At 43.7% G+C, this 13,399-nt stretch overlaps 1 protein-coding gene across 2 annotated transcripts in view; it reads right to left on the minus strand.

Moving 5' to 3' along the window:
• Positions 1 to 12,659, minus strand: part of ZC3H6 (zinc finger CCCH-type containing 6) — a 74,493-nt gene extending 61,834 nt beyond the window's left edge. For both annotated transcript variants that reach the window (XM_084623324.1, XM_084623325.1), the window contains exon 1: positions 12,300 to 12,659. In XM_084623324.1, coding sequence (XP_084479450.1) covers positions 12,300 to 12,391 — 92 coding nt within the window. In that variant the 5' untranslated portion in view covers positions 12,392 to 12,659. The remainder of the gene's footprint in view (positions 1 to 12,299) is intronic.
• Positions 12,660 to 13,399: the final 740 nt, after the last annotated feature.

The raw sequence follows: 13,399 nt of genomic DNA on the forward strand, positions 1-13,399 counted from the left end.
ACCTCCTCCTCTACCACTTCAAAGCCAGTAGAGGGAGAATCTGCTCAAGGAGCAGTTTCTCATGAGAGGGGTCCCTGAAGAGGGACGGTGGAGGGGAAAGATGGATGGCATAGCCCGATCTGATGGTGCTTAGGACCCAGATATCGGTGGTGATAAAGCCCCAGCCATTGTGAAAGTGAGCCAGCTTGTCCCCAAACAGAGGGAATGGGGAGAACAGGAGCGATGACTGGAACACTGCTCTGGACTAATGAGTCAAAATGGTCCCTTGGGGTTGCCAGGGAAGGGCATGTGAGCTGGCAAAACCCTGAATCTGACTGCCTCCTCCTATAGAATGTATGCCCTTTTCTGGGGTAGTCCTGCTGTGGGAGGGAAAGGCTGCCTAGATGTGCACTGTGGACATTAGTGCCGCTGCTGTTGATCACCTCTGCACCACTGGCGCGTATGCCTCCAAGGAACATAGGGTAGCCTTTGAGTCCTTGAAGGAGTGCAGAGTCTCATCCAAAAAGAGTGTTTGGCCACTGAAGGGCAAATCCTCTATGTGCTGCTGCGCATTGGGTGCACTATCCAAATTCTGCAGCAAGGAAGCCCTTCTCATGGTCACAGCCGAGGCCATCCCTCTGCGCAAAGTATGCACAACGTCCAGTGCAGACTGCAATGAAGTCTTAGCCACCAATCAGCCTTTGGTAACAAATGCCCGAAATTCTTCTCTCAAGGCTTTGGGCAGCTGGTCTGCAAATTCAGACATAGTTGTTCAGTTCACAAAGTTGTACTTGGATAGTAATATCTGCCGGTTAGCAATCCACATCCACAAAGAAGAGGAGATGTAAATCTTCCCGTCCATCAGGTCTATTTGTTTAGAGTCCCTATCCTTGGGAGTGGACTTAAACCTGCCCTGCCTGGCTCTATCATTCACCATGATTACAAGTAGGGTATCTGGGGCCAGATGGGAGTAAAAACCCGCAAATCCCTGCACCAAAATGAAGTAGTGCTTTGCTACAGGCCGTTCTGAAGCCAACATGCTGCAGAGGACTGTAGCAGGCTCAAGGAGCACATTGTGAACAGGAAGGGCAACTCTCCCAGGGGCAGATGGCTGCTGGGTATCCACTAACTCATGGGTGTTCTCCTACAAGAACTCAGCTTGAGTACTTCGGGAAACAGTCAAGCACCACAAAAGTTCAGGCACACCTTGAAATCCTCCAGTACCAAAGGGAAGAAAGAGCCAGACTCCACGGAATTGTCTGGAGAAAAAGGATGAAGCGGTTAACTGTGCCAGAGCTGGATCCTAGTCCAGGACTGATGGGCCTGGATATGAGGACTCTGGAGGCTCCATTAGGGGAAGGCTCACCAATGCCTGGCCTGTGATGACTTGATAGTCACCACCACACACCTGGTTCATGATCTCACCCTTGAGCGAGATGAGGAGTGGGACCTCTGCGACCGAGGAGTGTTCCACAGATACCACTGGTATGGATAGGGCATTGATGGCTAGTAGATGCCAGGCCAGGGACCCACATGCCAACCACAAGACGAGCACCAATCCTGTTACCCAGAACGCTCCAAGAATGGCCTCTGACGCGGGTCAAGCAATGGAGAATGAGAGGAGGAAGATCCCACTGTGGATGCCGAAGAGTCTCAGGCTGCAGAGGATAAAGATGAAGCCAGCCCTGAGAGTGCGAGCAACCACACTGACTTTTCTGTAGCCCAGAATGACAAGGGAGATGGTGGAAACGGTATCAGCAGCACTGAATATGCCTCTGCTGTTTACAGTGTTGGAAGCAGTGTCGACCCCGAAGTCAGCAGTGCACTAAGGTAACTGATGGTGCCAAAGTGGAAGGCAGGGAATGCCGCCATAGTAATATCGCTGACAGTGGTCACAGATGTGCCAAAGATGATCCTGGTACCGGAGAGGTCCCTTGTGCTGAGCCTGGCACCGGCCCCAGTTCTACTGACTATGAAAGGGAAACATCGGGGTACAGTGCTGACGGACTCACAGGTTCAGCGGCCTGCACAGCCAATGGAGCTATAAAAGACACAGCCCTGGCAAAGTCCTGGACCAAGGGTGTGGTTGGGACAGAAAGGCAGACGAGGTTATGTTGCTGCCTGACACATGCCAGTGCAGAAACAGCTGGTGCAGGCATCACCCTTATCAGTACCAGAATCAACAGACGCCCTGGAGCCAGAAACAGAGTCAATGGTACAGGATCTCCGACCTCCTTGACTGATACCAGGGAGCAGTTGATAGGACCTGCTCCATCCCATGAAAATGGTATTCACCGTGCTGATCCACACTCCATCTGGACAAAGAAGAGGAGTCACCACATGACCTGGAGTGGCCTCAATTGATCTTATGTAACCTTTTCCTTTGTGCACTCAAAAGGGAACTCCTCCATCTCTTCGGAGAGGTACCAACTCCAGCACACGAAGCAGCAGCACTCAGAACTCAAGGGCAACCTCCAATTTGACAAGACCCTTGGTGCCGAAGCAGATGCATGGCCTGTTCAACAAATGCTGCTTCAGATGAAGCTCCCTTGGCACTTGGGTCCATTTGGTGAATGATCTGCAAACTGAACACTGCTCCTTGATGTGGGTTTCGCCCAGGCACAGGCAGCATCCTGTATTGGGATTGTTGCTGGGGACTGCTCCTCTACATGAGGAACAATGTTTAAACCTTTGTGAAGGCATCACCAGGGAAATACTTAAACTACACCTAACTAACACTAAATCTAATTAACACTATACTAAGGGTAATAAATAGCTATATACAACTAGAAAAGTCACTAAAAATAGAGGGACTGTGAGATGAAAACCACAAAGAGGTCCAACTTCAGCCAGGATTGGTAAGAAGGAACTGAGAGATGTAGCAGTGTTGCTGCCTCATGTAGCAAGGGGATGGGCTATGGCCATGAGTCGCAAGCACTGCCATTGTATGGGCACTGCTAGGCAAAATTCTCTGGATCAGGTGTGTGCACGCCCAGCGCACCAATGTGGAATACATGGCTGTATCTTCTCAAAGAAGGCGGTTTCCCTGTGGGAGTGCAGACATTTTCCCAGCATTTGTAGTGAACTATACCAGCATCCATTACTTCATCATGAACCCACCACAGTGCACACACATCCTTTTTATTTTATTATTAAACTTTTAATCAATTTTTTATTAATAGACATCTGTGCCCTCTGTTTAAACACATCTTTGACTGATGTGGTGTGAAATAAAGAGACAGTCCATTCACAAATTATCAAGGATTTTGCTTTAAAATAGGATGCTGCCACTTACAACTTTAAAGTGAGAGGAAGCCTTAAAGAGAAACAGTCACCAATAGTTTGCAGGACATTACTAAGACTAGAAAAAGTATCAAGTACATACAAGTTAACAAGCTGCAAAACTGTACATCTAACTTATCACTTACAGAGATGTGTAATCAAAAAAGGAAAAGATAAAAAGATGACAAAATTGAAAACCTTACACAGTAATGCTTTTACTACTCAAACTTGCTTTCTTAATCTGTACAGACTGCATGAACGGAACTCCTACAATTTAAGCAATTTCTTATAAAATTTCAGAAACCTAGCTATTATGGTAATACCAGTATATGTCCATTCAACAAAACTGAATCCTTTTCTTCCTAAATTAGAATTCGGTGTTGAAACATCAGTCTTGCCTATTATCTGAAACTTCAGTTGAGAGTAAAAGGAGGTTTTCTGTTAGGAAAGATTAGTTCTTACACATGTATATTTTGTAGACATTGGACCTTTTTGTGTGACAAGAAGTTGTGGTTACTAAAATCATACAGACCACTTACAAGAGCAATAAAACAGACTGGGCAATGGAGGTGATAAGTACTTAATTTACCAAAAAGTCCAGCAGAGAAATAATTAGACCTAAAAACGGAAAACAGGCCACTACACAAGACTGGCAAAGGCTAACCAATATGATCAGGACGGGGGCTACAGACAAGGAACAGCCAGTTTATTAGTAAGCACTCCCTGCAATAACGAAGTGAAAGATTCAAGCCAACTGTTAAACATTTTCCTGACGTCCCTTTATGTAATACCCTCCCGACCCCACAAAAAACTTTGCTAACTTTGTACTAAAAAATTGCTCAAGTCCATCTCCTACAAGCACAATAATAAAAATATATCATGTTAATCACCAATTAAAGCCAACATTCACATATATATCTCTACTGTCTCAACTTTACTGCCAGTCACAAATTCTGCAACTTCATACGAAACTCACTTGTAATTCTAACAGAGCCACTCCAAATGCAGATGTCCAATTCCTCATAATTACACTCAAACACAAAAGATAAATATTTACCTAATTTTCTCATGTATAAATGACATCTAGACTTTAGTGTTACAGCTATTCTATTGGAAAGATATCTATCTGCCTGGGGTCAGAGTTTAGGTTTTGCATTTCAATGTGACTCTGAAGAACTGGATATCAGCATAGTGAGTGCTCTATGTTGGAACTGAAATGTGTGGATTGTGTATATTTGGGTAGTATTGTATGAGAGTTGTGATTGGTGTGGATGAAAATGTTGGCTTAGCTGGTGATTTCTTTGTTTTTATTGATTGTATTGATGGGAAATATACTTGATTAGCCTTAATTTGCATGTGGGAATTTCCCTAGTTTTTAATTGGCAAGAAAACAAAATTATTTTTATATAAATTCTGCAGGAACACAACAGTGCTCTAATTGGTCATGAGAGACTCAATGCAGCGAGCATGCACTAGGCTCACCTTCTGCAGACGTCTGGACATATGTAGCGGAGTGTGTGCATTTGGATGTAGGGTGGAAGGTTATAACTGGTAGAATACCAATTGGGGGCATTTTAGATGGGAAATTTTATCAATGTTGAACATATCAAATGTTTTAAACCAGTCAAGTTTAACATGGTGAATACACTTCCTGTTTCCATGACTACCTCCTCCCCCATCTGTCCCCTTTTCATGTCTGTCAACATCCCTTGTAACTGCCTTCTACATTCCTTCAAGTTGTGCTCTCTCTCTCCCTTTCAAACAGTCCTCCAAAATACCCTTCTCCCCCAACCTTTCCATTCATGGTTCCCTCTCCCCTAAAGCTTCTTTCACACACCCATCTTTCATGCCCACATGTGCCCTGGAAGGCACAGTGCCAGGCAGAAGGTGTATGGCTCCATGGACTTTTATCCCTCCTTCACTTATGTTCACACTGTCACCAGTTATGGAGAAACGATAAATACAACTGCAACTTAACTGAGGAGAAGCTATATTTTTTAAGCAAATTTTGTACACTCTATAAAATTCCAAAGAAAAGTCAGATCAACCCGAAAACTGGTCTGTTGGGTCGAGGGCCAAGGCAGACCTGGAGGGTAAAATCCAAATCATTTGAACAAGAGGGTTCCCAAGACAGGGCACCCTAAAATGAGCTTTTTCCAAAGTTGCAAAAAGCTTTTTAAGGGGATATCTACATAGGGAAATTTACTGACATAACTACATCAGTATAATTATACCACTGTAACTACGCTGGCATAACTCCCCGTGCACATGCTCTTTTTCAGAGTGCCTTTTTTTCACTTTAGCTTAAATCACTTCCAAAGAGCAATACAAGTTAAACTGAAAAAGGTACTCTAAATCCCAAAAGAGCATGCCTTTTGGAGAAGTTATATTGGCATAGCTGTAGCAGAATAATTATACCAGTACAGCTGTGCTGGAAAATTTCCCTACGTAGACAAGTCCTAGTGTTTTTTTATATACACCTATGGAAGAAACAGGGCAAGAACTGAATACAATGTATATCACTCAACTTTCGTAGCCAAGATCTGGTGCATGGTACCAAAAAAGAAGGTCCATAATTGTAAACATGAAGTTAACAGACCTTTTGGGAACTACAGAGTGAGATGAGGCAGAGCTGGCAATTCTCTTATGGATTACTAGCATGGAACATACACTCTTTGATGGAACTCCTGACACAGCTTCAACACCAGCTCCCCTTTGAACGTAAAAGAGAACAAATAGGGGACAGGAAAAACGCTTCTCTGCAGGGATTTGTACCAAAGACCTCTAACATCACAAAGCAGACATCTATTACATGATGTAACAGAATAACTCTTTTACCTGGTTGCATTATTCTTACATAGGGTAAAGAGAGAGACATGACATAAACTTGCTGGTTCAGAGTGTCTTACTTGCCCTCATAAAAATATCCCTTTTTGTGTAGCAATATCCCTTGCTACACAAGCACTCCACTGGAAGCCAATAATTCTACACTTCTTTCTTCCAGTAACTGGCATTAATAAATCCCTTTGCAACTCACACGGAGAAAAGCATCATATACATTTAAACTAGAAAGGATGCAAGTATTCATCCCCTTTTACAGTTACAGATAGGAGGACTGAGGACCATTATATAAATGTCACTATACACACACACACAAACTGATGAAAAAATACTACCATCAATAATAATCAAGTGTACAGACAGGCAAAATAAGAAAAATGCTTCCTGAGAACTTAAGAGTTTGATTTAAGGATATTTACTTTTATATTTTGACACACAATGTTGACAATGTGTTTTAATGGTTATAAAGCTTTAACTTTTTAAATCTCAATGTCTACCTTCATTAAATAATTATTGTCTGACCCCATGTCTGAACTCCCCATTATTTCCCACAACTGTGAAAACGTAAGTCAATAAAAATGTAAATCAATAAAAAAAATACTTGAAGCAGATAATTTTGCACAATCATGGAAGTTTAAATCAATAAAAATGGGGAAAATGCTTGAAAATGAACACTGATATTATCCATTGAGATTATAAAAAAATAAAAATCAAATTGTGCCAAGCCTATTGCAGAGCCAAGTTTCATCCACTAAGCCATGCTACCTCTCACAAAGATCAGGTCAAATCTACATGCTCGGCCAAGCTGTCCACACAACACAGCCAAGCCTGCAACCAACTAACATACATACAGATAAACTTGCCCTCGCTAATAACCACACATGATAGACCTTCTGACTGAACACTGTTGTAGTTAAGGTGATAGGACTCGGGAGAACTAGCTATGCTAAAGACTTCCTATGTGATGCAGGGCAAGTACCTTATCAGGATTTTCAGGTGTCCATTAGTTTTGGCCACTGATTTTCAAATCAAAGGGCAGGCAGAGAAATCATCTGTGGAAGGGTTGCTGCTCTCCTGCCACACGGAGCTGGCTGGGTTCTAGTCTGCCTTTTGTAGGTAAAAGGCACTGGGAAACCTACCGTCAAACAGGCTATGGGGACATGATGGGAGTGGGTTTCTGCCAGGAAGGGCAACGACAAGCTGCTAGGGAAAAAGAAGGGACCTCTCCCCATAACCCCAGGTTCCACTGCTCTCAAGTCTCATTTTATCATTATTTAAAATAATGAAGGAAATTCAGCAGAAAAAAGACTTTGCTAAGATGGAGTTAAGATTTCAGCCACAAGACACTATCTTGAGTAGTTAATCTTGCATGCTGTCACCTTAGTTCCCTACTTCCCAGTTTTCTAGCATTTGCCATTCCTTTACAGTAAGAGACACGTGGAGGAATTTAACTCTGCATTTTGATTTTCTAATGTTTGAACTTGGACATTTAAACTCATGTCCAGGAAAGGTATGACTACCCCTAGGCAACGTTATGTGGCCACAAACTTAACTCCACCTTAATTATTTTTTTTCTCTGGTGAATAAATATTTACATATTTTAAAATTTTCAAAGTAACTGGTCATGGCAAATATTTGCATATTCAATAGGGAGAAGAGACTTTGAACACTCATGAGTAAAAAGAGGGTGTATGGAGAGAGGGCAGTGGCCTGCAAGAGGTATAGAGTGAGGGCCTGGAAAAGAAGAGCAATTAGACAGAACAACATGGAGCCAGGATGAATTAATAGAGGAGCAAGAAAGCAGAGAAGAGGGACTAGGAGGACAGGTATGCTGGATAGCAGGATGTCTTGTGCTGTACCTCTCAAGCCCCCTCAGCTTTTACGTGCTTTGGCTCTCCAGCTCGATATCTTTCCAACTTTCTTGCTCCCTGACTCCCCTGAACTAAAATACTCCAGTGTTCCATGCAACTGGGGAGCCAGCGAGACCCAAGTAGGCTGGGGGCGAGAAACTTGCAAACTACAGTGGAGCAGAGAATGATAGAGACTGTATGCTGATTTAAGCTTACTGTTGCTCAGCCTACCTAACCCCAGCTCTATTTCTCCCACCACAATCCCTACTCTCTAGCACCCACTGGCCTTATGACTTATCAGAGCAGAGCACCACTCTGGTAAACCACAGGAAGTTTGTCAGACAAGTACTATTTCAGTAGCAGACCTTGAAGTTATGCTTGCCAGGGTGTGGATGAAGAAGTGCCAAGGAACTGGGGTGCCAGAAGGGACCAGGAAATTCCTGGGATAGCTGGAGGAGCCACAAAGAACAGGAAAGGCAGAAAACCTGTGAGACAGACAGGCTGGGCAGCCATGAGCCTATCTGGCTCACCTGGATATACGCAGATGACAGCTGGTGAGCTGAGACAGGCGGGGCAGCTTCAGAAAATGGTAGTAGCAGAATGAGCTGTTCCATCGGCTAACCTCAGTCAAATAGGCTATCTTGTGTGTTTAATTTTAAAATGTCAGAAATTTTCTACCTCAAAGATACTATCAGAATGTGCATAGGATATCAGAATGCGTACTTGTGTGATGACTGGGATTTGCGGTTGTTAGCAAAAGTTACCAAAAACATGAAACAAGCCAATTTTTCAAAAAAGAAACAATTTTCAAATGTTTCCTCTGCAAAAATTAGTAAAATTTCACTGCTAAAGTTACATAAGAAGTTCAGTTGTCCCACTGGAGAGTTATTTTGTCAGATTTGAAGACTAAATTAAATCTTCAGCATATAAAACAGAGGTAGTATATTTTAGTCATGCTTTAAATTGATATCAAAACACAAAATTACTTAAAGAATCACTAGTAAACCCTCCATAATTAATGCCTAACCATTCTGACTTATATTAGGTCATTATTATTATTTTTTTACAATAGTTATTGGCATAAAATAAATCTTACAGTCTGACTATATATTTAGAGAGGTGCAAAACAGCAAAAATGGAACCAGTACCTGATCTGAACTTTCAAATAAAAATATTCATCCCAAATCATGGAAAGAGCTATATTTTTAAACTTTCCTGCTGCGGTAAACATGGCACTAGTTCAAACATGGCCCTACTTATTGCAATCAAGCCCCTTTATGCTTGTAGTTCAGTATTATTCAGGAGACCAAAGTAGTCAGAGTTGTACTGGTGCCATATTCTTTTGTATCTGTAAAAGCTAAGTATTCAATTCCTATGCCAGACATGCAGGGATATAGCTAGTAAAATCATCTACTGTGTGATTTAACAATATGCATGCCTGCGGATCAGTTTAAAAGCAAGGCTCTGATCCTGCAACTGATAGGAGCACCAGTAGACTGCTGCACCCATGCCAAGCCTCACTGACTTCAGTGGGGCTCTTGGGGGAAGTCCAGGAAACTGTCCACACCATGCGTTGCAAGATCAGGGCCCATTTTTATGTATTTATTTGAGCTCACAGACTGTTCTCTTCACTAATCCTCTTAAGACACCTGCTTTATTGCAGAAATGTTGTGGTTCTTTGTATATGTAAATAGGGCTGTATTTTTGTGTTTAGTGTTTATTTGCTGTAGTCTCAATTTGTTTGTTTCTTGTCTATGTAAGGAAGGGGTTGTTTCTATTTTTCCATATTTTTAAAAAATGCACACTGTGAGTAATCCTTCAGGAGAACTAACTTCATGTGAAAGTTGAGCTTTTTCTATTTAGTTATCTGTGCATGTAAAAAGAAGTCCTACATAGCTTTTTGGGGAGAAAAGTATTTTCCTCACTCAGTCAAAAGAGTTAAATTAATTTTCTTCATTTTTAAAAAATTAATCTTTAAAGTAAGACCGTGAAAAGTTACAGCCCAAAGCAATACTTTCCTCTTAAAAACAAACAAGATTAAACTGGGGTAACTGTGAAAGGTAATTTGCAACTATCTATAGCTGTAATGAAAATTTAATTCTTGTAATTCTAAAGATTAGATTAATGCCAAGATTGCTAAAATGTTAACAGAAGTGTCACTGATTTACATAAAATCAGGATCTGCAACCTTTTGTGTACTGCTTACCTACTATATTGCCACCCTTACTGATCTATGGGACTACTGCCATAGTAAAGTCATACTACTGATCTACTTATGTAGCAAAACACTGAATGCAAGGCAGAATTGGCTCAGACTACACACACTATAATTTTATGCTACTAAAAAAAATTATATTGTAGTAATGCTTCTATTAACGTCTTCAATTTGGAATGGATACTGATCAGTTACTCAGATTTTATCCAAACTATCAACCTAAAAACACTGCATTTTTCTTTTCAACAAGATAATACAAGGGACAATTCAATCAAAACTATTTTCACCTAAAGATGTTCAAACTGAAATCCACACCCCTTAAGTGTTAATCATGTTTTCTGTGATTTTTTTTTTTGTTTAGATGAGTTTGTGCCTGTTTCAGAGTAATCAACCCATAAGGAAAATTTGTAAACTTCCTAAAATGTATAATGCATTTTGACTGGGTTGAATTTGCATATCTACTGTAAAATGAGAAGGCATATATTTTATCTCTATTGTTTTTCTTTTCATTATGGTAAGTTTATGGTGAACACACCTTGCTATGAACTATTAATAGGGGTAATTCAGACAGTCAGTAGGATTGTCTATAAAATGTATTATTTATAAGGCATGCTTAATTTGTTTATTGTTAGGGCATCATGTTCTTCCAGAATTTAAAAATAGTATAAATAGATGTTAAGAAATGTAATAAGTTTAACAGTACAATTAACCTATTAAATTGAAGATATTTAAACAAAGCTATAAAATAAGAATTTAACAGTTTTCCCAGTGTAGGAATAAGTATACTAGTGAGCATAATTTTTGAAAGGCACTTTACATGTAACAATTTAAGCTATAATACTGATACTGAAGAATTTCAAATTAGAAATACTAGTCTTTAGTGAAACAATGGGAAAGAATTCTTGGGTCCCGGCATCACCACCAATACTTGAACGAAAATGTGAGCCAAACAGTTACAAAACCTGAAACAATGTTCTATGGTAAAAAGAGCATGTTCCATCAATATGTGACTGGTATGCAAGTGTATACTTTAAGCAAGTTTTTTGGGCAATTTATGATGTGGTCACAGTTCAAGACTAGTGATACATTAAAAAGTAAAAATACTGTGTCTTCCCTTTAACCCTTCAAATTTATTTAAAGGTAGCCTTCTCCATCATTAACTATTATATGCAGTAGCACTGAGATTACTTTAGAAATTAAAGATGGGAGGGATAATCGTGAGACTAAAAGTTAGAGGATCCAGAGGCTATTCCAGATCAGGGATTCACTGTGTGTTTTGGGAAAGACATTTAACCTATGTAGGCCTCAGTTTCCCTACCAGTAAAAAAATAGGATTAATAATTCTTACCCCACAGGGGTGTTTTGAGGTTTACTTAGAGGTTGTGTCATGTTTTTCAGTCATCTGATAAGAGCACTGTAAATGGTTGGGGAAGTCTGCAGAAGGTTGGGCAGCTGTTGAAAATCACCATTACAAGGGCACTCATGTGCTTTCTGTCCACGTGCCCTGAATGACGGGGAGTGGTGAGGCTAGAAGAGAATTTTGGGGCAGTGCCTAGGAAGGCCAGAGCTGTCTGAGGATAGGATCTGGACTGCCAACCAACAGCTGCAGAAAAGAAAGGGAGAGAGCCGGAAGAGAGCTCCTTACATCAGGAAAAGGACTCTGGTTTGCCGCGCATGGGGATTGAGAGGTGGCAAAGATAACGTCAGTCAGACCTTAATCTGCATAAAAAAAGATCCAGTTAAATGTGGCGGGTGTAATCTGGCGAGAAAATGAGGTTAAATATGGCCCTAGTGCGAGGCTCCCTGCATAGATTAAAACATTCTCTTCCACCTGACGGGCAGCACGGGGTTGGGGGGTAACAAACACAACGGTGACAGTCAACAGACACCCGCTGCACAGTGCATCGTATGGAAAGAGATGGAACCAAAAAATGAGATGTCAAATGCATGCAAGAAAATGCCCCTGTACTCAGGAGTCCCGCCACCCCCTTCCCTCCCCCCGCCGTATTAACCCCCCACTTCGCAGCCTGGAGGTGACCTGGCCCCCAGCCCCGCACCCCCTTACCCCGCTAGGCACATTAACCCACAGCATCACCGTTATGAGACGCGGAGAGAGAAGAATGTTACTCGACCTTTCGTCCCCCGCATGGTGCCTGTCAGAGTCGGGCATGTTTGGGTCAAGGACTGGGTTTGGGGGGTTGGCGAACAGGCTTTCAAAGGCCATGGTGCGGGCCGTGGGGTGAGCGGAGGAGGAGGAGGAGGGAGGTGGAGGAGGAAGGCAGGACACTGCTGCTGCCCGTGGTGGTGGTGAGGAGGAGGAGGAGGCGGCGCGCGCTCGGCGGCGCAGGAGGAGGAGGAGGAGGAGGAGGGTCGGTCCCTCAGCGAGGAGAGATGATGAAGGTTTCACTCACGGTTACTTAGTGAGACACTAACAGTCACTCTGTGCAGGAGGCTGCACAGGGTGAGCCCGGCCGCCCCGCTGCCCGCTCTGGCAGTCCGCGCGGGCAGGCGGGGCCGGCGGCGCGGCGGCGGCGCGGCCCGGAGGAGCAGGCCCGGGGCACAGGAGGAGGAGGACACACGGGGGGTAGGGAGTGCTGGTGGCCGGAGATGCCCGGTTATTTCTTCCTTACAAACATGGCGCCCGCCCGCCCGAGACACTCGCACAAAATGGCGGCGGCGGCGCGGCCCGAACGCGCTCAGCGCCTCGGCCAACAACAACAGCTCCTTCCGCGCCAGGAGGAGTCGGGGGGCGATGGCGTCGCACTGCCGTCGCGGCGCCCCCGCCCCTGCGCTCCCATTGGGCCGCGCGGCTAGCGTCACGGAGCGGAAAGCCGGCGATTGGGAGAACTCGCTGCCAATCGCTGGAACGAGGAGGCGGGCCTTACCGATCACCGCCCTCCTCTCAGTCAGATTGACCGTCTCGGCAAGGAATAGCGTCCTCCTCCGCGGCGCAGGGATAGCTGAGGGCAGGGAGAAGAAAAAAAGTCCGCCCGTGTCACGTGCCTTTCAAGGCGCGAAAGGGGGAGGAGGAGCGGAACCGAGCCTGTGGCAGGGCGCAGGGTCTGGCCCAGGGCTGGGGAGGGGCAGACCCCTTATTGCCAGTGCCCAGCAGCCCTGGGTGGTGCCCGTACCCCAGCAGATAAATAACAAACCCAGGGGCGGTAACAAACCCACTAGCACCTGGCGTTTGACCCTCCGGGGAGCCACCTGCCCCCACGCACGAGCGCCCCCC

This window comes from Lepidochelys olivacea (genome assembly GCF_965140295.1).
Source record: "Lepidochelys olivacea isolate rLepOli2 genome assembly, chromosome: 3".
NCBI classification, from domain to species: domain Eukaryota; kingdom Metazoa; phylum Chordata; order Testudines; family Cheloniidae; genus Lepidochelys; species Lepidochelys olivacea.